Consider the following 26,988-nt stretch of genomic DNA (forward strand, 5'->3'; position numbering starts at 1 on the left):
TAGGAAGCAAATCAAGTGTTCAGATCACCGTGTCTGTATAGTTTCCTCAAGCCGTAGGCTATGAAAGAAGCCTCGAACACACAGCAGTTGATACTGTGAGTTTTCTAAACTTTTAAAACCATGACTAGCGACTCAATGAATACAGCAAATAGCTGCTGTTTTTATGAGTAAGTTCATGTTTAAGTTGTTATTCAGCATTGTCAACACATAACATGTGCATTCTCCCTACTTCCACTCGTGCTAAAACCAGCAGTGCAGCTGTAAAGTATGAGTATAGGAAAGTGTTCCCATAAGCTTGCATTGTTATTATTAGCGGCTTGTTTCTTTTTTAATATCAAGGAATATTTCACTTTCTCTGGTCATAGGAGTAACTTTGTAAGTTGGTGCATGAGGCAGAAATAATGCAGTGAGACTTCAGTTTCGTCATCAGCTGGAAGACTGTGTCCCCTTTTCTCAGCGGAGGGAGGGCGAGATGGTGAGAGACAGCCTCCCCTTAGACTGACCATCAGATGCAGGCCATCAGTCCAGTAAAATGAAAATAAAAGCTAATTATTATGCTCTCTCTGCTGTGCCTCAAAAGTAATACAACACATATATTACCAGTGTGATCATATACCAACAATTTTGAAATTTAATTTCATAATGGTCTGTGAAGAACAATGACAGGGTAATTCAAGCATAGCCAATATGCAGTGATAATGTATTGGGCCTATAGCTTACTGTACAAACCTCATTGCTACAGAACTGTTAGGTTAATGTAGAATAAGCTTATGGTTTTAATAGGTTAATGTGTAGGCTGAAGTTTTTAAGCCATGCTTTCAACAACAAAAAATAATAGTAATAAATCTGAGAGGTAGATCTTTGCTGGCTTTTGGACTCTGTGATCTTGACCCAAAAGGTTGGTGACATTTCCCGGGGGAGATGGGGGGTCACCCCTACCACGTCCTCTAAGTAGGGGGGTCACCCCTACCACGTCCTCTAAGTAGGGGGGTCACCCCTACCACGTCCTCTAAGTAGGGGGGTCACCCCTACCACGTCCTCTAAGTAGGGGGTCACCCCTACCACGTCCTCTAAGTAGGGGGGTCACCCCTACCACGTCCTCTAAGTAGGGGGCGGTCACCCCTACCACGTCCTCTAAGTAGGGGGGGCGGTCACCCCTACCACGTCCTCTAAGTAGGGGGCGGTCACCCCTACCACGTCCTCTAAGTAGGGGGGGTCACCCTCTACCACGTCCTCCTCTAAGTAGGGGGCGGTCACCCCTACCACGTCCTCTAAGTAGGGGGCGGTCACCCCTACCACGTCCTCTAAGTAGGGGGGTCACCCCTACCACGTCCTCTAAGTAGGGGGCGGTCACCCCTACCACGTCCTCTAAGTAGGGGGGGCGGTCACCCCTACCACGTCCTCTAAGTAGGGGCGGTCACCCCTACCACGTCCTCTAAGTAGGGGGGCGGTCACCCCTACCACGTCCTCTAAGTAGGGGGGTCACCCCTACCACGTCCTCTAAGTAGGGGGGCGGTCACCCCTACCACGTCCTCTAAGTAGGGGGGGCGGTCACCCCTACCACGTCCTCTAAGTAGGGGAGGGGGTCACCCCTACCACGTCCTCTAAGTAGGGGGGGGTCACCCCTACCACGTCCTCTAAGTAGGGGGGGGGTCACCCCTACCACGTCCTCTAAGTAGGGGGGGGTCCCCCTACCACGTCCTCTAAGTAGGGGGGGGGTCACCCCTACCACGTCCTCTAAGTAGGGGGAGGGGTCACCCCTACCACGTCCTCTAAGTAGGGGGAGGGGTCACCCCTACCACGTCCTCTAAGTAGGGGAGGGGGTCACCCCTACCACGTCCTCTAAGTAGGGGAGGGGGTCACCCCTACCACGTCCTCTAAGTAGGGGGAGGGGTCACCCCTACCACGTCCTCTAAGTAGGGGGGGGGTCACCCCTACCACGTCCTCTAAGTAGGGGGAGGGGTCACCCCTACCACGTCCTCTAAGTAGGGGGAGGGGGTCACCCCTACCACGTCCTCTAAGTAGGGGGGGGGTCACCGCTACCACGTCCTCTAAGTAGGAGGTCACCCCTACCACGTGCTCTAAGTAGGGGGTCACCCCTACCACGTGCTCTAAGTAGGGGGTCACCCTACCACGGCCTCTAAGTAGGGGGTCACCCCTACCACGTCCTCTAAGTAGGGGGGTCACCCTACCACGTCCTCTAAGTGGGGGGGGGTCACCCCTACCACGTCCTCTAAGTAGGGGGTCACCCCTACCACGTCCTCTAAGTAGGGGGTCACCCCTACCACGTCCTCTAAGTGGGGGGTCACCCCTACCACGTCCTCTAAGTAGGGGGTCACCCTACCACGTCCTCTAAGTAGGGGGGGGTCACCCCTACCACGTCCTCTAAGTGGGGGGTCACCCCTACCACGTCCTCTAAGTAGGGGGTCACCCCTACCACGTCCTCTAAGTAGGGGGTCACCCCTACCACGTCCTCTAAGTGGGGGGTCACCCCTACCACGTCCTCTAAGTGGGGGGTCACCCTACCACGTCCTCTAAGTAGGGGGTCACCCCCACCACGTCCTCTAAGTAGGGGGGGGTCACCCCTACCACGTCCTCTAAGTAGGGGGTCACCCTACCACGTCCTCTAAGTGGGGGGTCACCCCTACCACGTCCTCTAAGTGGGGGGTCACCCCTACCACGTCCTCTAAGTGGGGGGGTCACCCCTACCACGTCCTCTAAGTGGGGGGTCACCCTACCACGTCCTCTAAGTGGGGGGGTCACCCCTGCCTGGTCCTCTAAGTGGGGGGGTCACCCTGCCTCGTCCTCTAAGTAGGGGGGTCACCCCTACCACGTCCTCTAAGTAGGGGGGGGGTCACCCTACCACGTCCTCTAAGTGGGGGGGTCACCCTACCACGTCCTCTAAGTAGGGGGGTCACCCCTACTCTAAGTAGGGGTCACCACCACGTCCTCTAAGTAGGGGGTCACCCCTACCACGTCCTCTAAGTAGGGGGGTCACCCCTACCACGTCCTCTAAGTAGGGGGGTGGTCACCCCTACCACGTCCTCTAAGTAGGGGGGTCACCCCTACCACGTCCTCTAAGTAGGGGGTCACTAGGGGGTCCACGTCCTCTAAGTAGGGGGGTCACCCCTACCACGTCCTCTAAGTAGGGGGTCACCCCTACCACGTCCTCTAAGTAGGGGGGTCACCCTACCACGTCCTCTAAGTAGGGGGGTCACCCCTACCACGTCCTCTAAGTAGGGGGGTCACCCCTACCACGTCCTCTAAGTAGGGGGGTCACCCCTACCACGTCCTCTAAGTAGGGGGGTCACCCCTACCACGTCCTCTAAGTAGGGGGGTCACCCCTACCACGTCCTCTAAGTAGGGGGGTCAGGGGGGGGTCACCCCCACGTCCTCTAAGTAGGGGGGTCACCCCTACCACGTCCTCTAAGTAGGGGGGGGTCACCCCTACCACGTCCTCTAAGTAGGGGGGGGTCACCCCTACCACGTCCTCTAAGTGGGGGGGGGGTCACCCTGCCACCACGTCCTCTAAGTAGGGGGGGGTCACCCCACCACGTCCTCTAAGTGGGGGGTCACCACCCCCACCACGTCCTCTAAGTAGGGTCACCCCTACCACGTCCTCTAAGTGGGGGGGGTCACCCCTACCACGTCCTCTAAGTGGGGGGTCACCCCTACCACGGTCACCCTACCACGTCCTCTAAGTGGGGGGTCACCCCTACCACGTCCTCTAAGTGGGGGGTCACCCCTACCACGTCCTCTAAGTGGGGGGGTCACCCTACCACGTCCTCTAAGTGGGGGGTCACCCCTACCCCTACCACCTCGTCCTCTAAGTGGGGGGTCACCCCTACCACGTCCTCTAAGTGGGGGGTCACCCTACCACGTCCTCTAAGTAAGGGGGGTCACCCTACCTCGTCCTCTAAGTAAGGGGGGGGGTCACCCTACCACGTCCTCTAAGTGGGGGGTCACCCCTACCACGTCCTCTAAGTGGGGGGTCACCCTACCACGTCCTCTAAGTGGGGGTCACCCCTACCACGTCCTCTAAGTGGGGGGGTCCTCTAAGTAGGGGGGTCACCCCTACCACGTCCTCTAAGTAGGGGGGTCACCCTACCACGTCCTCTAAGTGGGGGGTCACCCCTACCACGTCCTCTAAGTGGGGGGTCACCCCTACCACGTCCTCTAAGTGGGGGGTCACCCCTCACGTCCTCTAAGTAGGGGGTCACACGTCCTCTAAGTGGGGGGGTCACCCTACCACGTCCTCTAAGTAGGGGGGTCACCCCTACCACGTCCTCTAAGTGGGGGGTCACCCCTACCACGTCCTCTAAGTGGGGGGTCACCCCTACCACGTCCTCTAAGTAGGGGGTCACCCCTACCACGTCCTCTAAGTAGGGGGTCACCCCTACCACGTCCTCTAAGTAGGGGGGTCACCCCCCACGTCCTCTAAGTAGGGGGGTCACCCCTACCACGTCCTCTAAGTAGGGGGGTCACCCCTACCACGTCCTCTAAGTAGGGGGGGTCACCCTACCACGTCCTCTAAGTAGGGGGGTCACCCCTACCACGTCCTCTAAGTAGGGGGGTCACCCCTACCACGTCCTCTAAGTAGGGGGTCACCCCTACCACGTCCTCTAAGTAGGGGGGTCACCCCTACCACGTCCTCTAAGTAGGGGGGTCACCCCTACCACGTCCTCTAAGGGGGGGTCACCCTACCACGTCCTCTAAGTAGGGGGGGTCACCCTACCACGTCCTCTAAGTAGGGGGGTCACCCCTACCACGTCCTCTAAGTAGGGGGGTCACCCCTACCCCGTCCTCTAAGTAGGGGGGGGGGTCACCCCTACCACGTCCTCTAAGTAAGGGGGGGGTCACCCCTACCTCTAAGTAGGGGGGGGGGTCACCCTACCACGTCCTCTATGTGGGGGGGGGTCACCCCTACCACGTCCTCTAAGTAGGGGGGGGTCACCCCTACCACGTCCTCTAAGTGGGGGGATCACCCCTACCACGTCCTCTAAGTAGGGGGGTCACCCCTACCACGTCCTCTAAGTAGGGGGTCACCCCTACCACGTCCTCTAAGTGGGGGGGTCACCCTACCTAAGTGGGGGGGGTCACCCCTACCTCGTCCTCTAAGTGGGGGGTCACCCCTACCACGTCCTCTAAGTAGGGGGTCACCCCTACCACGTCCTCTAAGTGGGGGGTCACCCTACCACGTCCTCTAAGTAGGGGGGTCACCCCTACCACGTCCTCTAAGTGGGGGGGGTCACCCCTACCACGTCCTCTAAGTGGGGGGGGGGGTCACCCCTACCACGTCCTCTAAGTAGGGGGGGGTCACCCCTACCACGTCCTCTAAGTGGGGGGTCACCCTACCACGTCCTCTAAGTGGGGGGGTGGTCACCCCTACCACGTCCTCTAAGTGGGGGGGGGTCACCCCTACCACGTCCTCTAAGTGGGGGGGTCACCCCTACCACGTCCTCTAAGTAGGGGGGTCACCCCTACCACGTCCTCTAAGTAGGGGGGTCACCCCTACCACGGGTGGGGGGGTCACCCCTACCACGTCCTCTAAGTGGGGGGTCACCCTACCACGTCCTCTAAGTGGGGGGTCACCCTACCACGTCCTCTAAGTAGGGGGGTCACCCCTACCACGTCCTCTAAGTAGGGGGGTCACCCCTACCACGTCCTCTAAGTAGGGGGGGTCACCCCTACCACGTCCTCTAAGTAGGGGGTCACCCCTACCACGTCCTCTAAGTAGGGGGGTCACCCCTACCACGTCCTCTAAGTAGGGGGGTCACCCCTACCACGTCCTCTAAGTGGGGGGGGGGTCACCCTACCACGTCCTCTAAGTGGGGGGGTCACCCCTACCACGTCCTCTAAGTGGGGGGTCACCCTACCACGTCCTCTAAGTGGGGGTCACCCTACCACGTCCTCTAAGTGGGGGGTCACCCTACCACGTCCTCTAAGTGGGGGGGGGTCACCCCTACCACGTCCTCTAAGTGGGGGGGGGTCACCCTACCACGTCCTCTAAGTAGGGGGGGGGTCACCCCTACCACGTCCTCTAAGTAGGGGGGGTCACCCCTACCACGTCCTCTAAGTAGGGGGGGGGTCACCCCTACCACGTCCTCTAAGTAGGGGGGGGGGTCACCCCTACCACGTCCTCTAAGTAGGGGGTCACCCCTACCACGTCCTCTAAGTAGGGGGTCACCCTACCACGTCCTCTAAGTAGGGGGGTCACCCCTACCACGTCCTCTAAGTAGGGGGGGGGTCACCCCTACCACGTCCTCTAAGTAGGGGGGGGTCACCCTACCACGTCCTCTAAGTAGGGGGTCACCCCTACCACGTCCTCTAAGTAGGGGGGGGTCACCCCTACCTCGTCCTCTAAGTAGGGGGGTCACCCCTACCTCTAAGTGGGGGTCCTCTAAGTAGGGGGGTCACCCTACCTCGTCCTCTAAGTGGGGGGTCACCCTACCACGTCCTCTAAGTAGGGGGGTCACCCCTACCACGTCCTCTAAGTAGGGGGTCACCCCTACCACGTCCTCTAAGTAGGGGGGTCACCCCTACCACGTCCTCTAAGTAGGGGGGTCACCCCTACCACGTCCTCTAAGTAGGGGGGGGTCACCCTACCACGTCCTCTAAGTGGGGGGTCACCCTACCACGTCCTCTAAGTGGGGGGGGGGGGTCACCCCTACCACGTCCTCTAAGTGGGGGGGGTCACCCCTACCACGTCCTCTAAGTGGGGGGGGTCACCCCTACCACGTCCTCTAAGTAGGGGGGGGTCACCCCTACCACGTCCTCTAAGTAGGGGGGGTCACCCCTACCACGTCCTCTAAGTAGGGGGTCACCCCTACCTCGTCCTCTAAGTAGGGGGTCACCCCTACCTCGTCCTCTAAGTAGGGGGGTCACCCCTACCTCGTCCTCTAAGTGGGGGGTCACCCTACCTCGTCCTCTAAGTGGGGGGGTCACCCCTGCCTCGTCCTCTAAGTGGGGGGTCACCCCTACCACGTCCTCTAAGTGGGGGGTCACCCTACCACGTCCTCTAAGTGGGGGGGTCACCCCTACCACGTCCTCTAAGTGGGGGGTCACCCCTACCACGTCCTCTAAGTGGGGGGGTCACCCCTACCACGTCCTCTAAGTGGGGGGGTCACCCCTACCACGTCCTCTAAGTGGGGGGGGTCACCCTACCACGTCCTCTAAGTGGGGGGTCACCCCTACCACGTCCTCTAAGTGGGGGGTCACCCTACCACGTCCTCTAAGTGGGGGGTCACCCCTACCACGTCCTCTAAGTGGGGGTCACCCCTACCACGTCCTCTAAGTGGGGGTCACCCTACCACGTCCTCTAAGTGGGGGGTCACCCCTACCACGTCCTCTAAGTAGGGGGTCACCCCTACCACGTCCTCTAAGTAGGGGGGTCACCCCTACCACGTCCTCTAAGTAGGGGGGTCACCCCTACCACGTCCTCTAAGTAGGGGGGTCACCCCTACCACGTCCTCTAAGTAGGGGGGGGGGTCACCCCTACCACGTCCTCTAAGTAGGGGGGTCACCCCTACCACGTCCTCTAAGTAGGGGGGGGTCACCCCTACCACGTCCTCTAAGTAGGGGGGTCACCCCCTACCACGTCCTCTAAGTAGGGGGGGTCACCCCTACCACGTCCTCTAAGTAGGGGGGTCACCCCTACCACGTCCTCTAAGTAGGGGGGTCACCCCTACCACGTCCTCTAAGTAGGGGGGGGGGGGTCACCCCTACCACGTCCTCTAAGTAGGGGGGTCACCCCTACCACGTCCTCTAAGTAGGGGGGGTGGTCACCCCTACCACGTCCTCTAAGGGGGGTCACCCCTACCACGTCCTCTAAGTAGGGGGGGGGGGGTCACCCCACGTCCTCTAAGTAGGGGGGTCACCCCTACCACGTCCTCTAAGTAGGGGGGTCACCCTACCACGTCCTCTAAGTAGGGGGGTCCTCTAAGTAGGGGGGTCACCCCTACCACGTCCTCTAAGTAGGGGGGGTCACCCCTACCACGTCCTCTAAGTAGGGGGGGGGTCACCCCCACCACGTCCTCTAAGTAGGGGTCACCCCCACCTCGTCCTCTAAGTAGGGGGGGTCACCCCCACCTCGTCCTCTAAGTGGGGGGGTCCCCCTACCTCGTCCTCTAAGTGGGGGGGTCCCCCTACCTCGTCCTCTAAGTGGGGGGTCCCCCTACCTCGTCCTCTAAGTGGGGGGTCACCCCTACCTCGTCCTCTAAGTGGGGGGTCACCCTACCTCGTCCTCTAAGTAGGGGGTCACCCCTACCTCGTCCTCTAAGTAGGGGGGTCACCCCTACCACGTCCTCTAAGTAGGGGGGTCACCCTACCACGTCCTCTAAGTAGGGGGGTCACCCCTACCACGTCCTCTAAGTAGGGGGGTCACCCTACCACGTCCTCTAAGTAGGGGGGTCACCCCTACCACGTCCTCTAAGTAGGGGGGTCACCCTACCACGTCCTCTAAGTAGGGGGGTCACCCCTACCTCCTCTAAGTAGGGGGGTCACCCCTACCTCGTCCTCTAAGTAGGGGGGGTCACCCCTACCACGTCCTCTAAGTGGGGGGTCACCCCTACCACGTCCTCTAAGTGGGGGGTCACCCTACCACGTCCTCTAAGTGGGGGGTCACCCCTACCACGTCCTCTAAGTGGGGGGTCACCCCTACCACGTCCTCTAAGTGGGGGGTCACCCCTACCACGTCCTCTAAGTGGGGGGTCACCCCTACCACGTCCTCTAAGTAGGGGGGGGGTGGTCACCCCTACCACGTCCTCTAAGTAGGGGGTCACCCCTACCACGTCCTCTAAGTAGGGGGGGTCACCCCCTACCACGTCCTCTAAGTAGGGGGGGTCACCCTACCACGTCCTCTAAGTAGGGGGGTCACCCCTACCACGTCCTCTAAGTAGGGGGGGTCACCCCTACCACGTCCTCTAAGTAGGGGGGGTCACCCCTACCACGTCCTCTAAGTAGGGGGTCACCCCTACCACGTCCTCTAAGTAGGGGGGTCACCCCTACCACGTCCTCTAAGTAGGGGGTCACCCTACCACGTCCTCTAAGTAGGGGGGTCACCCCTACCACGTCCTCTAAGTAGGGGGGTCACCCCTACCACGTCCTCTAAGTAGGGGGGGGGGGTCACCCCTACCACGTCCTCTAAGTAGGGGGGGTCACCCCTACCACGTCCTCTAAGTAGGGGGTCACCCTACCACGTCCTCTAAGTAGGGGGGTCACCCTACCACGTCCTCTAAGTAGGGGGGTCACCCCTACCACGTCCTCTAAGTAGGGGGGTCACCCCTACCACGTCCTCTAAGTAGGGGGGGGTCACCCTACCACGTCCTCTAAGTAGGGGGGTCACCCTACCACGTCCTCTAAGTAGGGGGGGGTCACCCCTACCACGTCCTCTAAGTAGGGGTCACCCCTACCACGTCCTCTAAGTAGGGGGGTCACCCTACCACGTCCTCTAAGTAGGGGGGTCACCCCTACCACGTCCTCTAAGTAGGGGGGTCACCCCTACCTCGTCCTCTAAGTAGGGGGGTCACCCCTACCTCGTCCTCTAAGTAGGGGGGTCACCCCTACCTCGTCCTCTAAGTGGGGGGGTCACCCCTACCTCGTCCTCTAAGTGGGGGGTCCCCCTACCTCGTCCTCTAAGTGGGGGGTCACCCCTACCTCGTCCTCTAAGTGGGGGGTCACCCCTACCTCGTCCTCTAAGTGGGGGGGTCACCCTACCTCGTCCTCTAAGTGGGGGGGTCACCCTACCTCGTCCTCTAAGTGGGGGGTCACCCCTACCTCGTCCTCTAAGTGGGGGGTCACCCCTACCCCTCTAAGTAGGGGGTCTCTAAGTCCTCTAAGGGGGGGTCACCCCTACCACGTCCTCTAAGTAGGGGGGTCACCCCTACCACGCCCTCTCTAAGTAGGGGGGTCACCCTACCACGTCCTCTAAGTAGGGGGGTCACCCCTACCACGTCCTCTAAGTAGGGGGGTCACCCTACCACGTCCTCTAAGTAGGGGGGGGTCACCCTACCACGTCCTCTAAGTAGGGGGGTCACCCCTACCACGTCCTCTAAGTAGGGGGTCACCCCTACCACGTCCTCTAAGTAGGGGGGTCACCCCTACCACGTCCTCTAAGTAGGGGGGGGTCACCCGTCCTCCACGTCCTCTAAGTAGGGGGGTCACCCCCACCACGTCCTCTAAGTAGGGGGGGGTCACCCCTACCACGTCCTCTAAGTAGGGGGGTCACCCCTACCACGTCCTCTAAGTAGGGGGGTCACCCCTACCACGTCCTCTAAGTAGGGGGGTCACCCCTACCACGTCCTCTAAGTAGGGGGGTCACCCTACCACGTCCTCTAAGTAGGGGGGTCAACCCTACCACGTCCTCTAAGTAGGGGGGTCACCCCCACCACGTCCTCTAAGTAGGGGGGTCACCCTACCACGTCCTCTAAGTAGGGGGGTCACCCCTACCACGTCCTCTAAGTAGGGGGGGTCACCCTACCACGTCCTCTAAGTAGGGGGGGTCACCCCTACCACGTCCTCTAAGTAGGGGGGTCACCCTACCACGTCCTCTAAGTAGGGGGGTCACCCTACCACGTCCTCTAAGTAGGGGGTCACCCCTACCACGTCCTCTAAGTAGGGGGGTCACCCCTACCTCGTCCTCTAAGTAGGGGGTCACCCCTACCTCGTCCTCTAAGTAGGGGGGTCACCCCTACCTCGTCCTCTAAGTAGGGGGGTCACCCTACCTCGTCCTCTAAGTAGGGGGGTCACCCTACCTCGTCCTCTAAGTGGGGGGGTCACCCCTACCACGTCCTCTAAGTAGGGGGGTCACCCTACCTCGTCCTCTAAGTGGGGGGTCACCCCTACCTCGTCCTCTAAGTGGGGGGGTCACCCCTACCACGTCCTCTAAGTGGGGGGTCACCCCTACCTCGTCCTCTAAGTAGGGGGGTCACCCCTACCACGTCCTCTAAGTAGGGGGGTCACCCTACCACGTCCTCTAAGTAGGGGGGGTCACCCCTACCACGTCCTCTAAGTAGGGGGGTCACCCCTACCACGTCCTCTAAGTAGGGGGTCACCCCTACCACGTCCTCTAAGTAGGGGGGTCACCCCTACCACGTCCTCTAAGTGGGGGTCACCCCTACCACGTCCTCTAAGTAGGGGGGGTCACCCTACCACGTCCTCTAAGTAGGGGGTCACCCCTACCACGTCCTCTAAGTAGGGGGGTCACCCTACCACGTCCTCTAAGTAGGGGGTCACCCTACCACGTCCTCTAAGTAGGGGGGTCACCCCTACCACGTCCTCTAAGTAGGGGGGTCACCCTACCACGTCCTCTAAGTAGGGGGGGTCACCCTACCACGTCCTCTAAGTAGGGGGGGTCACCCCTACCACGTCCTCTAAGTAGGGGGTCACCCCTACCACGTCCTCTAAGTAGGGGGGTCACCCCTACCACGTCCTCTAAGTAGGGGGGTCACCCTACCACGTCCTCTAAGTAGGGGGGTCACCCCTACCACGTCCTCTAAGTAGGGGGGTCACCCCTACCACGTCCTCTAAGTAGGGGGGTCACCCCTACCACGTCCTCTAAGTAGGGGGGTCACCCTACCTCGTCCTCTAAGTAGGGGGTCACCCTACCACGTCCTCTAAGTAGGGGGGTCACCCCTACCTCGTCCTCTAAGTAGGGGGTCACCCCTACCACGTCCTCTAAGTAGGGGGGGTCACCCCTACCACGTCCTCTAAGTAGGGGGTCACCCCTACCACGTCCTCTAAGTAGGGGGGGTCACCCCTACCTCGTCCTCTAAGTAGGGGGGTCAACCCTACCACGTCCTCTAAGTAGGGGGGTCACCCTACCACGTCCTCTAAGTAGGGGGGGTCACCCCTACCTCGTCCTCTAAGTAGGGGGGTCACCCTACCTCGTCCTCTAAGTAGGGGGTCACCCCTACCTCGTCCTCTAAGTAGGGGGGTCACCCCTACCTCGTCCTCTAAGTAGGGGGGTCACCCCTACCTCGTCCTCTAAGTAGGGGGGTCACCCTACCTCGTCCTCTAAGTAGGGGGTCACCCCTACCTCGTCCTCTAAGTAGGGGGTCACCCCTACCTCGTCCTCTAAGTAAGGGGGGGGGGGGGTGGTCACCCCCACCTCGTCCTCTAAGTGGGGGGGGGGGGGGTCACCCCTACCTCCTCCTCTAAGTAGACTCACTGTGAATTGTGCCGTAAAATTTGTTTACATGTATGATTTTGGGTGGCAGGTAGCCTAGTGGTTAGAGCTATGGGCCAGTAACCGAAAGGTTGCTAGATTGAATCCCCGAGCTGACAAGGTAAAAATCTGTAGTTCTGACCCTGAAGGCAGTTAACACACTGTTCCTCGATTAGGCCATCATTATAAATAAGAATTTGTTCTTAACGGACTTGCCTAGTTAAATAAAGGTTAAATAAAATAAAAAAACAAGTCTTAAACTTCTTAGGGCTCAAATCCCTTTAACGGGATCGATTTGACAACAGCCAGTGAAAGTACAGGGCGCCAAATTCAAACAGAAATCTCATAATTAAAATTCCTCAAACATACAAGTATTATACACCATTTTTAAAGATGAACTTGTTGTTAATCCCACCACAGTGTCCGATTTCAAAAAGACGAAAGCATACCATGCGATTATGTTAGGTCTGCGCCTAGTCACAAAAAAACACAGCCATTTTCCAGCTGAAGAGAGGAGTCACAAAAAGCAGAAATGGAGATAAAATTAATCACTAATCATGTTACACAATACATGCATGTTTTGTTCGATAAAGCTCATATCCAAAAATCTCAGTTTACATTGGCGCGTTATGTTCAGTAATGTTTTGCCTCCAAAACTTCCGGTGATTTTGCAGAGAGCCACATCAATATACAGAAATACTCATCATAAATGTTGATGAAAATACAAGTGTTATACACGGTTTTAAAGAAACTTCTCCTTAATGCAACTGCTGTCAGACTTCAGCGCTCAGCAACCAAAACAAGCCATACAGATACCTGCCATGTTGTGGAGTCAACAAAAGTCAGAAATAGCATTATAAATATTCACTTACCTTTGATCTTCATCGGAATGATCTCCCAGGAATCCCAGTTCCACAATAAATGTTCATTTTGTTCGATAAAGTCCACTTATGTCCAAATACCTCCTTTTTGTTCACACATTTAGTTCACTAATCCAAATGCACAAACCGCAGGCACTAAGTCCAGACAAAGTCAAAGTTCCATTACAGTTCATAGAAACATGTCAAACGATGTGTATATAATCAATCTTTAGGATGTTTTTATCATGAATCTTCAATAATATTCCAACCGGAAAGGAAAGGGAACGGAGCTCGTGCGTGACTAAACTAAATGCTTTCAGCCAGACCACTGGTTAAAACGGCTCTTATTCGCTCCCCTTTCACAATAGAAGCCTGAAACAACGTTCTAAAGACTGTTGACATCTAGTGGACATCCATTTACACTGGATATTGGATAGGCAATCACTTGAAAAACTACAAACCTCAGATTTCCCACTTCCTGGTTGGATTTTTCTCAGGTTTTTGCCTGCCATAGGAGTTCTGTTATACTCACAGACATTATTTTAACAGTTTTGGAAACTTTAAGAGTGTTTTCTATCAAAATCTACTAATTATATGCATATTCTAGCTTCTGGGTCTGAATAACAGGCAGTTTAATTTGGGCACGCTTTTCATCCAGACGTGAAAATACTGCCCCCTTGCATAAGAGGTTAACAAAAAAGGAAAGGTTTGGTTAAATATTTACACTGTGAAGCTGCAAATGCTAATATGACTATTGACTAGCCATCTGTAACCCTCTTTCACCTGACAGGTTGGCGAGTCGAAGGATGTGGTGCGTAAAGATGTGCGCGCCATCCTCACCATGCTGTGTAAGGTCTACCCTGCCAGCAAAGTCTTCCCATTCCTCATGGACGGGACCAAGTCCAAAAACTCCAAACAGAGAGCTGGTAAGACCGAGATTTTAGTTGTGACTGAGGTTGACCAAGGCTATAAGGACTAAAACAGGTTATAGAATTCATTACAGTAAGTGATTGTGTCAGAAATGTTGTAATTCATTGTAAAAACGTTCAGGTTCTTAACCTCTCTAGGGTACGTGGGACGCTAGCGTCCCATCTGGCCAACATCCAGTGAGATTGCAGAGCGCGAAATTCAATTACAGAAATGCTCATTATAAAAATTCAGAAAACAAAACCTATTTTACATAGGTTTAAAGATTAGCTTCTTGTTAAACCAACCACAGTGTCATATTTATAAAATGCTTTTCGGCAAAAGCATACCTAGCCCAGAACATACCTAGCCCAGAACATAGCCCAGTTGACAAATTATTACAAACGGTAACCAGCCAAGCAGAAGCGTTACAAAACTCAGAAATAGAGATAAAATGAATCCCATACCTTTGATGATCTTCACCGATCGCTGCAGCTGTACATGGTCTATTGGTAAATAGCCCACCCATTTTCACCTACCTCATCCCCATACTGTTTTTATACTGTTTTTTTTTTTTCTGCTCTTTTGCACACCAATATCTCTACCTGTACATGACCATCTGATCATTTATCACTCCAGTGTTAATCTGCAAAATTGTATTATTCGCCTACCTCATGCCTTTTGCACACATTGTATATAGACTGCCCCCTTTTTTTCTTTTTTTTTCCTACTGTGTTATTGACTTGTTAATTGTTTACTCCATGTGTAACTCTGTGTTGTCTGTTCACACTGCTATGCTTTATTTTGGCCAGGTCGCATTTGCAAATGAGAACTTGTTCTCAACTAGCCTACCTGGTTAAATAAAGGTGAAATAAAAATAAATATAGTGGCAAAAAACAACGTTGTCAATATAAAAGGTAAACAAGAAATGCGCATGAAAAAGCTCTGCAACACGGTAGGGTCCACTGTTCAGACTGGTCTTAATCTCTCATTTAGAAGAATACAAGCCTGAAAAGATTTCTAAAGACTGACATCTAGTGGAAGGCATAGGAACTGCAAATGGAGTCCTAAATCAATGGATACTGTAATGGCATTGAATAGAAAACTACAAAAACAAAAAATATTTCCTGAATGGATTTTTCTCATGTTTTCGCCTGCTTAAATCAGTTCTGTTATACTCAGACAATATTTTAACAGTTTTTGAAACTTTAGTGTTTTCTATCCAAATCTACCAGTTATATGCATATCATATCTTCTAGGCCCGAGTAGCAGGCCGTTTAATTTGGGCATGCTTTTCATCCAAAATCCGAATGCTGCCCCCTACCCTAGAGAGGTTAATAAACACTCTATGGGTCTAGTTTCCCAGACACAGATTATGCTTAATCCTGGATAAAAGCTATTACATTTTATGGGGGGAATATTAAAATATGTTTTAGTCTAAGACTAAGCTTAATCTGTGTTTGGGGAAACTGTCTGAATACCTGAAGTGTGACATTCCTGTCTGAAAAACTCCAGATCTTACCATCTCTCCCTGTATTTCCCCAGAATGTCTTGAGGAGCTGGGCTGTCTGATAGAAAACTATGGGATGAATGTGTGTCAGCCAACACCGGCCAAGTCCCTGAAAGAGATCGCTGTTCACATCGGAGACAGGGACAACTCCGTACGCAACGCTGCCCTCAACACAGTGGTGGCTGTGTACAACGTCTGTGGCGACCAAGTCTACAAACTCATTGGCAATGTAAGCTACTCACTAGTACAATGTACTGAAACAGTGTACAAAACATTAGGAACACCTGCTCGTTCCATGACACAGACTGACCAGGTGAATCCAGGTGAAAACTATGATCCCTTATGGATGTCACTTGTTAAATCCACTTCAATCAGTGTAGATGAAGGGAGAAGACATGTTAAATAAGGATGTTTAAACCTTGACAATTGAATGTGTGCACTTCAGAGGGTGAATCGGCAAAACAAAAAATGTAAGTGCCTTTGAATGGAGTATTGAGGTGCCAAGTGCACACCGGTTTGAGTGTGTCAAGAACTGCAACACGCAACTCAATATTAGGAAGGTGTTCAATATGTTTTGTACACAGTGTAAACTTCAGTACAATAGAGGGTATGTCACAACGCAGGATCATTGAGTTAACCAGCTAACTTGCTTAAATCTTCTGGAATTAATACATTTTAAAAGATATGCTTGAAATGGGCATGGACTGTTTCAACCAACAACCATTTAATTTATTAATGAACCATTAAAATCTGAATGTTTATCAAAGTTGGCCAATTTACTATCCTGCTTTGGACTAGACCCCTCTGGATATATCATCTCCGGTGTTAATCTCAAACATCCTGTCTTTCTCCTGCAGTTGTCTGAGAAGGAGATGAGTATGTTAGAGGAGAGGGTCAAGCGCTCGGCTAAGAAGACCCCGGCAGCTGCCCCACCACCCAACAGACAGACTGCAGAGAGGGAGAGGCTCCAGAGAGAGCACCCTTCCAACCCCAATGCTACCTTCATGAGGAAGCCTGCTCAGCAACCTCAGGAAGAAGTGCCCAACAAGCTCAAGTATGGGAAGGCTTAAGTCCCTGGCCTAGTGCCTCCTCAACTACCTGCCACAGCATGGCTCTCTCCTAACAACCTAACAAACCTACCTATGGGGTTTTTACTATACTTATGTTTGGTGATTCTTTACCATTACTAACATTCATGGTAAAGAAATTCTGTCCATGTCTTAAGACTACAAACCCTTGTAAAAATATCTTAATGCTCCTTCTCAATGTCTCTTGAATGTCTTTCCTCCTGCTCTAACCTATGTTTCATTGGGTACAACTAAAGGCATGTGACTGGCCTGCAACTCATTGACAGTCCAATGTCGGCAACCCTAAACTGACCCTAACCTTGAACAAACCCCTAACGCAAACCTCAAACCTAAATTGAACAAATTATAAAATTCTGCTGGTCAGTCACCCTTTAGTTTTCCCAGTATCGTTGCATGGTGTGGTCTCTTAATCCAGAGCCTCTCTTCTCCTTTATAATTGCTCTTTTCTTATCGCTGCTCTGCTCTCCATGGACAGAATAATGTATCGCACATATAGGATGTGAGTACTGCCGAGCCTCTCCCAGTGCCTCTCCCAGTGCCTCTCCCAGTGCCCTCTGCTCTTCTCCAGAAGCACTCCGAATGGGGCTGTAATGTAACACTCACCAGTCTAAACTAAGTAGTTAATTTACTGTGTCCTCCCCTCCTCGTTTGTTGCAACTGTCTTAATGTGTCCATGGTAACCTTCCAGTGTCCATACTAGCCAACCACACTGTATTGGGCATGCATTTTAAGTAGTAGGCTAGTGGGGGATATTGGAACAGAGCTATTGTGTGCTGCCTGCCTGCCTCTCTGTATGTGTTGGTTTCCATGACATGGTTCTGATTCTGAATGATCCTCTTCTGTCCTCCCTCCACCAGCCAAGCACGGGCTCAGAATGCAGAACGGGAACACTCACACCCCTCTATCCCCAAGGAGTTTCAGCTGGATCTAGACATGATTGAGAACGACCACACACGGGTCAGTGAGCTGCCTGACCTGGTCCAACACAAACTGGAGGAACTGCTGGAGCCCATCATGATGCCAGAGCCCAAGTAAGTGTCCAGCTGCCCTGAGCAGCCCTGGTACTCTACCCGGCTGCCCTGAGCAGCCCTGGTACTCTACCCGGCTGCCCTGAGCAGCCCTGGTACTCTACCCGGCAGCCTTGGTACTCTACCCGGCAGCCTTGGTACTCTACCCGGCAGCCTTGGTACTCTACCCGGCAGCCTTGGTACTCTACCCGGCAGCCTTGGTACTCTACCCGGCAGCCTTGGTACTCTACTCGGCAGCCTTGGTACTCTACCCGGCAGCCTTGGTACTCTACCCGGCTGCCCTGAGCAGCCCTGGTACTCTACCCGGCAGCCTTGGTACTCTACCCGGCAGCCCTGGTACTCTACCTGGCTGCCCTGAGCAGCCTGGTACTCTACCCGGCAGCCTTGGTACTCTACCCGGCAGCCTTGGTACTCTGGCAGCCCTGGTACTCTACCCGGCTGCCCTGAGCAGCCCTGGTACTCTACCCGGCCAACCTTGTTCTGAAATAGCTGTGTTCTTAGCTGGCTGGGAGAGATGTGTGTTGATGGATCTTAAGTGCAAGAGACTTAAGGACCCTGTCATCATAAGACCAATCATCACGAGAGATCTCATAAGACACATGGTTATATAAGATGTGAGTTGCTTGTCTTCCCTCAGGATCCGCTCTGTGTCGCCCCACTTTGACGACCTCCACAACAGTACTGCGTCCACCATCAACTTTGTCATCTCCCAGGTGGCCAGTGGTGACATCAACACCAGCATCCAGGCTCTGGCCCAGGTACATCATTGACTCTAGTGTAGGCACAGGAGGTTGGTGGCACCTTGGTTGGGGAGAATCAGTGGAACGGTATCAAACGCATGGTGTCCAGGTGTTTGATTCCATTTGCTCCGTTCTAGACATTATGAGCCGTTCTGCCCTCAGCAGCCTCCACTGAGGCATAGCAACATCACTCACTGGGGAAATACCAGGCTTTACTGTTCAACTTTAAACCTCAGCTCGTTTTTATTTTTGTTGTTGCAATGTGTAATGAAAACATTAGAAATCCTATTCAACCAAGTTCTCACAATAATAACCACAAGAAATGGAATTAAGGTAATCTCTTAACACCCATGTATTTACCTGAGGTACTCTGCTCTGGTTAGGAGAGAGTAAACGGTTGATAATGGCAGTACCAAAGTGTGTGTGGTGTGGGCTTCTCTTGTCTCTCTGTCTGTAACCCTTGTGCCTCCCCCTCCCCCAGATTGACGAGGTGTTGAGGCAGGAGGACAAAGCGGAGGCCATGTCAGGTCACATTGACCAGTTCCTCATCGCTACCTTCATGCAGCTGCGCCTCATCTACAACACACACATGGCTGACGACCGCCTCGACAAGAAGGACATCTTCAAGCTCTACAGCTGCATCATCGGCAATATGCTCTCAGTGAGTGTGACTACACATGAACAGCACTAGGGGGTTCTGTTTGACCATTTTAAGGCCTGAAGATTGGCAAAGGAATTGTTCTTTGTCATTGTATTTATTAAAACATTTTACCAAACGTTTTTAGCCAAGCACACCTGAGTAGGCTTAGTAGAATAGTGTTGACATCTGTGTCCCTGTCCTGGGTCTGCCCCCTGTAGCTGTTCTCTATGGAGAGCCTTGCACGGGAGGCGTCGATGGGTGTGCTGAAGGACATGATGCACGGTCTGATCACCCTGATGCTGGATGCCCGGGTGGAGGACATCGAGGACGGTCAGCAGCTCATCCGTTCTGTCAACCTGCTGGTGGTCAGAGTACTGGAGAAGTCTGACCAGACCAACATCCTCAGGTCAGATTCCACTCACTCTCATTTTTCTTCTTCCTGGTTTAATAAGGAGTTTCTACTTTTCTCATCTTCTATTCATATTGAAATGTACCTACCCCCAAACAAACATCCTATGTTTCCTGATTGTATATGTTTGAGTTTCCAGTGAGTTCCAGTATCTAGTGTTTATACGGAGTCTCTGTTCTATGTCTATGCAGCGCTCTTCTAGTGCTGCTACAGGACAGTCTTACCACTTCATCAGGGTCACCTATGTTCGCTGAACTGGTCATGAAGGTAATATCTCTGTTTCACTATTTTCTTGTGGGAGAGTTTACTTTTGTTGTTTTACATACTATTAGGGCTGGGAATTTTTAGGGACCTCACAATATATTATCACGGTACGATATGTATTGCGATTCGTTACTGCGATTTTATTGCGATTTGATGTTACAAACATTGCTCACTATGTGTTTGCTGCAGAGAGACAAGTGAGCATGAGAAAATGAGTGCTGAAAACACGTTGGCTTACTATTTAAAAAGAAAATGGAGAACAAAGCTATAGAATGAAAAATAGCTGAGTTTTGGCACAGGTACAGCCGACTAGCAATTATTATTTATATTTTTACAAATGAATACTTGCCATCAAAGTATCGGTATAATATTGCAATTTGAACTGTCTATTTCCCCCCCCCATCACTACATACTATGTACATTGTCACGTGATTTTCTCAGACATAAACTTCCTATTCTTTGTATTCCCAACGAACACATAAATGGAGGATACTGAATTTGACTTTAAAAAGTGGTGAATTTCTCCCTTTACACTGCCTGTACAATCTCAAACTGATGACTGGAATTAAATGGAATTTATTTTGTTCTGTGTCTGCAGTGCCTGTGGCGTATGATCCGGTTCCTGCCAGAGACCATCAACAGCATCAATCTGGACCGCATCCTACTGGATGTTCACAACTTCATGAAGGTGTTCCCCAAAGAGAAGCTCAAGCAGCTGAAGAGTGATGTACCCCACAGGACCCTCAAGACCCTACTGCACACACTGTGTAAACTCACTGGAGCCAAGGTACTGCGCACGCATGCACACACACACACACACACACACACACTGTGTAAACTCACTGGAGCCAAGGTACTGCACACGCATACACACACACACACACACACACACACACACACACACACACACACACACACACACACACACACACTGTGTGAACTCACTGGAGCCAAGGTACTGCGCGGACACACACACACACTGTGTAAACTCACTGGAGCCAAGGTACTGCGCGGACACACACACACACTGTGTAAACTCACTGGAGCCACGGTACTGCGCGGACGGACACACACACACACACACACACTGTGTAAACTCACTGGAGCCAAGGTACTGCGAGGACACAAATCAAAATCAAATCAAATTTATTTATATAGCCCTTCGTACATCAGCTGATATCTCAAAGTGCTGTACAGAAACCCAGCCTAAAACCCCAAACAGCAATCAATGCAGGTGTAGATGCACGGTGGCTAGGAAAAACTCCCTAGAAAGGCCAAAACCTAGGAAGAAACCTAGAGAGGAACCGGGCTATGTGGGGTGGCCAGTCCTCTTCTGGCTGTGCCGGGTGGAGATTATAACAGAACATGGCCAAGATGTTCAAATATTCATAAATGACCAGCATGGTCGAATAATAGTAAGGCAGAACAGCAGCAGCATGGCCAGGTGGACTGGAGCAGCAGCATGGCCAGGTGGACTGGGGACAGCAAGGAGTCATCATGTCAGGTAGTCCTGGGGCATGGTCCTAGGGCTCAGGTCCTCCGAGAGAAAGAAAGGAGAGAATTAGAGAACGCACACTTAGATTCACACAGGACACCGAATAGGACAGGAGAAGTACTCCAGATATAACAAACTGACCCTATCCCCCCCGACACAAACTACTGCAGCATAAATACTGGAGGCTGAGACAGGAGGGAACAGGAGACACTGTGGCCCCATCTGAGGACAACCCCGGACAGGGCCAAACAGGAAGGATATAACCCCACCCACTTTGCCAAAGCACAGCCCCCACACCACTAGAGGGATATCTTCAACCACCAACTTACCATCCTGAGACAAGGCTGAGTATAGCCCACAAAAATCTCCGCCACGGCACAACCCAAGGGGGGGCGCCAACCCAGACAGGATGACCACAACAGTGAATCAACCCACTCAGGTGACGCACCCCCTGCAGGGACGGCATGAGAGAGCCCCAGTAAGCCAGTGACTCAGCCCCTGTAATAGGGTTAGAGGCAGAGAATCCCAGTGGAAAGAGGGGAACCGGCCAGGCAGAGACGGCAAGGGCGGTTCGTTGCTCCAGAGCCTTTCCGTTCACCTTCCCACTCCTGGGCCAGACTACACTCAATCATATGACCCACTGAAGAGATGAGTCTTCAGTAAAGACTTAAAGGTTGAGACCGAGTTTGCTTCTCTGACATGGGTAGGCAGACCGTTCCATAAAAATGGAGCTCTATAGGAGAAAGCCCTGCCTCCAGCTGTTTGCTTAGAAATTCTAGGGACAATTAGGAGGCCTGCATCTTGTGACCGTAGCGTACGTGTAGGTATGTACGGCAGGACCAAATCAGAGAGATGGGTAGGAGCAAGCCCATGTAATGCTTTGTAGGTTAGCAGTAAGACCTTAAAATCAGCCCTTGCTTTGACAGGAAGCCAGTGTAGAGGCAAGCACTGGAGTAATATGATCAATTTTTTTGGTTCTAGTCAGGATTCTAGCAGCCGTATTTAGCACTAACTGAAGTTTATTTAGTGCTTTATCCGGGTAGCCGGAAAGTAGAGCATTGCAGTAGTCTAACCTAGAAGTAACAAAAGCATGGATTAATTTTTCTGCATCATTTTTGGACAGAAAGTTTCTGATTTTTGCAATATTGCGTAGATGGAAAAAAACACACACACACACTGTGTAAACTCGCTGGAGCCAAGGTACTGCGCGGAAACACACACACACACTGTGTAAACTCACTGGAGCCATGGTACTGCACGGACACACACACACACACACACACACACACACACACACACACACATACACACTGTGTAAACTCACTGGAGCCAAGCTACTGCGCGGACGGACACACACACACTGTGTAAACTCACTGGAGCCACTGTACTATACATACACGTCATTCAAAGCCAATTGTTTAGTGATTTGTTATGTTTTATGTACACAGATTAATTTCCCCCTTGAGGAACAATTAAGTTGTATTGAATTGAACCACCTTACTATTTATTAGTGCATTATTCAGGGGTACTGCTGTCTATTTTCACTGGTCTTCATTATTCAGGGGTACTGCTGTCTATTTTCACTGGTCTTCATTATTCAGGAGTACTGCTGTCTATTTTCACTGGTCTTCATTATTCAGGAGTACTGCTGTCTATTTTCACTGGTCTTCATTATTCAGGAGTACTGCTGTCTATTTTCACTGGTCTTCATTATTCAGGAGTACTGCTGTCTATTTTCTCTGGTTTTTGTTAAGTAGACCATAGGTAGGCTGTTGTGGTTGTTTTGACAAGTCGCTCTGGATAAGAGCGTCTGCTAAATGACTTAAATGTAAATGTAAATGTTGTTTTGTGGTGGCTAGATCCTAGACCACATGTCCATGATCGAGAACAGGAATGAGTCTGAGCTGGAGGCCCACCTGAGACGTGTGGTTAAACACTCTGGAAACTTCTCTGGCATGAAGTCTGACAGGGGCACTGAGAAAGGACAGGTATGTTCACTTAACCCAACCTTTATTAGATTTATTGAACACCAAGTGAATACACTGAATTAAAGAGAATTGTCAAGCTTCCATGAAGCCTCATCTCTTATTCCTGCTTCCAGGATGACAGGATGTCGAAAGCTAAAGTGAGCGACATCCTCTCTGAGATATTCAAGAAGATTGGTTCCAAGGAAAACACAAAAGAGGTGATTTATTTTCTTTATTATTCCTGTTCGTGTATTCATACCTGAGTTTTACTGTTTTCATCCCCCTGCTCAGTTCCTAATTGTAAAAGATGTGTTCTCAATCATTTCCAGTCCCACTCCAGAATTGTTTTAAGTTGGCTGTGTGTGGTGTGATCTCTCCAGGGTCTGACGGAGCTGTATGAGTACAAACAGAAGTACTCAGACGCTGATCTGGAGCCCTTCCTGAGGAACACGTCTCAGTTCTTTCAGAGCTACGTGGAGAGAGGCCTACGCATGATTGAGTCTGAGAGAGAGGGCAAAGGCAGGATCCAGCCTTCTAGCACAGGTAATAACCCTGCAGGATTAAAAGGGAATTATTGGTCTTTACCAATAATATAATAATAATAACTTTATAATAACTTTAATAATAACTTTATCAATAATAATAACTTTATCAATAATAATAACTTTATCTGATATGACTAGTGTCTACCATGGCCAACCCACAGACTTTAGTCCCAACCCTTTACCTGAGCAGTAGGGAATGGAATCCTATAACATTGGCTCCAGTGCTCTGGTATAAGGAGTGTTATTACTGTTGTGGTTTACTAGTAGCTAGCTACTGTATGTCAATCCGTTGATATTATATGCATCTGCTGTACTGGTTAAAAAGCAGCTCAGTACATTTACATTTACATTTAAGTCATTTAGCAGACGCTCTTATCCAGAGCGACTTACAAATAGCTGTGAAGAGTTGAAGTGGGATGTTTCTCTCTCTGTTCCAGGGATTCCCCAACATGGCCTAGACTCTGGCTCAGTGCCTCTGAACGGAGAGGAGATGAAACCTGCTGTGTACTATGAGAGACTGAAGATACTGAGACAGAGACAGGGACTGGAGAACAACTCCAGGGTTAGTTTAATATCGATCCCATTGATGCCACTTGGCTTACCAATTTCACATTTAGATTTATATATTTATATTACGATGTAGATTTGTAATACTTGCTGTATTGACGAGTGTCCCCATTATATTATAGCTATTGATGAGTGTCCCCATTATATTTTAGCTATTGATGAGCGTGTCCCCATTATATTATAGCTATTGATGAGTGTCCCCATTATATTATAGCTATTGATGAGTGTCCCCATTATATTATAGCTATTGATGAGTGTCCCCATTATATTATAGCTATTGATGAGTGTCCCCATTATATTATAGCTATTGATGAGTGTCCCCATTATATTATAGCTATTGATGAGTGTCCCCATTATATTATAGCTATTGATGAGTGTCCCCATTATATTATAGCTATTGATGAGTGTCCCCATTATATTATAGCTATTGATGAGTGTCCCCATTATATTATAGCTATTGATGAGTGTCCCCATTATATTATAGCTATTGATGAGTGTCCCCATTATATTATAGCTATTGATGAGTGTCCCACAATTGTAAACCTTATCACCTGTTCTCTCCTACCTTTTTTTCTATATATTCTCTCCCCTCTTTCTCCCTCCTTCTCTCTGTCATTACAGCAGGCTCAGCTATTGCAGCAGGTGGAGGGGGACAGTGGACCGACGCGTCCCATCACGTCCCTGCTGTCCAAGCCCTCGGTGGCCTCCTCCACAGACATGCTCCAAAGCAAACTGTCTCAGCTCAAGGAGTCCCGTGAGTCCCACTTCCAGCAGGAGCAGTCCCACTCCCACAGCCCCACACGCTCCTCGTCCCCTGCCGCCAACCTCGACGACCTCAAGAAGAGGCTGGAGCGGATAAAGAGCAACCGCCAATGAGTGACCCCTGACCCCACCTCTATACCCAGTCTATCCAATGAGTGACCCCTAACACCACCTCTATATCCAGTCTATCCAATGTGTTAGCCAGCCTCCACCCTGAAACCCACCGAGCATTGGCTTTACCCACCCCCAAACCCATCTCTTATCCTGGCCTTATTTTTCAGGGCAATCCCCTCTTCTGTGTATAAATTGAAAAAAAGAACCTGTCATTGTATAATATTCTATAAGTGGACTAGTTTCTGTTTAGTATCGTGGCACAATTGTTTGTATATACTCATGTGTGCTAACCACTCAATGCTTTTAAGTGTCAAGTTAGGGTTATAGTGTACAGTTTCCATGTGCAAAATGCTGTAATATGTGTAACTTAACCTGTCCTTTTTTAGGTTTTAGAATTCCATGGTCAAACCATAACATTTCTCTGAGCCTCCAGCAGGGTTGGAGTGTGTTCCATTTCAATTCATGAAGTAAACTGACATTCCAATTTATTTATTTTTTGTCATACAGAAGTATTGAGGAAAATCAGAATTGGAATGTCAATTTACTTTTGAAATGGAATTGACCCCAAACCTGTTTCCTGGCCTTGTTAATTTATACCACTGTTTGCTGCACTTGCTAATGAGCTTTTTCATCTATGAAGTTAAGACTCATAAAACCTGAAGGATTCTGTTCTCAAAGTGAAGGAAGGAGCATGGCATGAAGGAATTCATGTTTTGTAAATAAAGTTTGCATTACTAAAATCTGCTGATTTAATGATGTGCCCATCTTGCGTACTGTAGCAGAATGTTGCTCATTCTGACTCTCATTGTTTTTATTTAATTCAAATGGAAGTAATCTTAAATTGTTGCTCTTATGAGTGTTTAATCTGTAGTGAAAATGGCAATAAAGCAAGTTTGTTTTTGAACAAACTATGTTTTGCATTTTATTCTTTATCATGACGCAGGTGCACCTTGTGCTGGAGACAAAAGGACACTAAAATGTGCAGTTTTGTCACAACACAATGCCACAGATACCTCAAGTTTTGAGGGCATGTGCAATTGGCATGCTGACTTCAGGCATGTCCGCCAGATAATTAAATGTTCATTTCTCTACCATAAGCCTCATTCAACGTCATTTTGAAGAATTTACCAGTATGTACAATCGGTGACCACACGTAACCACGCCAGCCCAGGACCTCCACATCCGGCTTCTTCACATGTGGGATCATCAAAGCCACCCGGACAGCTGATGAAACTGAGGAGTATTTCTGTCTGTAATAAATCCCCTTTGTGGGGAAAAACTCATTCTGATTGGCTCGGCCTGGCTCCCCAGTGGGCGGGCCTATGCCAACCCAAGGCTGTGCCCTTTTTGAAAGAATCTGCCATAAACAATCAGATTCTGACAGAAATATGGCTGAGACACAAAGAGAATTCGAGGGGATAAATTGTCAGATTAATACTGCCATTGGGAAAATCTAAAACAAATTGAAACATGATATCTTTCAACGACAGTCTATATATAAAAAGTCTATATATAAAAAGAAGCATTTTTGCGTTTATACTATTGCTATTCAAAATGCTCTGAACAAATTAAGGGAATCGTTTACAAACATTGGCATATTCCAAGTACGATGACAGAATCGGTCATGTGTTTTTTGGACCGTCCCTTGGTCGTATTCTCATGGGGCAGAAATCTCAGAGATCAATTGGTAAACTGATTTACCACCCCAAAATACCCCTGCACAACGTCTATTTGCGCCTCTGCCGGATGGAAACTACAAGTGTAATGGCTGCGCGTAATGCAATGGCACTTACAAATGTAGCTCCTTCAAACACCCCCAAACAGGGAAACAAATCCCAATCAAATGTGTTATCACGTGCTCCAATAAGGCAGTTATATATCTTATAACTTGTCCTTGTGGTAAAAAGAACTCTACGTATCCAGTTACGGA

The 26,988-nt window shown here is 51.1% G+C and overlaps 1 protein-coding gene across 4 annotated transcripts in view; it reads left to right on the forward strand.

The window, feature by feature from the left end:
- Positions 1-25,966, forward strand: part of LOC124033323 (cytoskeleton-associated protein 5-A-like) — a 49,031-nt gene extending 23,065 nt beyond the window's left edge. For 2 of the 4 annotated variants that reach the window (XM_046345322.1, XM_046345332.1), the window contains 15 exons: positions 13,814-13,949; positions 15,475-15,668; positions 16,297-16,493; positions 17,003-17,026; positions 17,385-17,558; positions 18,193-18,313; positions 18,777-18,956; positions 19,154-19,341; positions 19,536-19,611; positions 20,207-20,395; positions 22,963-23,091; positions 23,205-23,288; positions 23,451-23,613; positions 24,053-24,177; positions 24,804-25,966. In XM_046345322.1, the coding sequence (XP_046201278.1) occupies positions 13,814-13,949; positions 15,475-15,668; positions 16,297-16,493; positions 17,003-17,026; positions 17,385-17,558; positions 18,193-18,313; positions 18,777-18,956; positions 19,154-19,341; positions 19,536-19,611; positions 20,207-20,395; positions 22,963-23,091; positions 23,205-23,288; positions 23,451-23,613; positions 24,053-24,177; positions 24,804-25,058 (2,235 nt within the window). In that variant the 3' untranslated portion in view covers positions 25,059-25,966. The remainder of the gene's footprint in view (positions 1-13,813; positions 13,950-15,474; positions 15,669-16,296; positions 16,494-17,002; positions 17,027-17,384; positions 17,559-18,192; positions 18,314-18,776; positions 18,957-19,153; positions 19,342-19,535; positions 19,612-20,206; positions 20,396-22,962; positions 23,092-23,204; positions 23,289-23,450; positions 23,614-24,052; positions 24,178-24,803) is intronic. The other 2 variants (XM_046345324.1, XM_046345342.1) reach the window with 1 other exon arrangement.
- Positions 25,967-26,988: the final 1,022 nt, after the last annotated feature.

The sequence above is a fragment of the Oncorhynchus gorbuscha genome, linkage group LG01 (genome assembly GCF_021184085.1).
Source record: "Oncorhynchus gorbuscha isolate QuinsamMale2020 ecotype Even-year linkage group LG01, OgorEven_v1.0, whole genome shotgun sequence".
Lineage (NCBI taxonomy): Eukaryota > Metazoa > Chordata > Actinopteri > Salmoniformes > Salmonidae > Oncorhynchus > Oncorhynchus gorbuscha.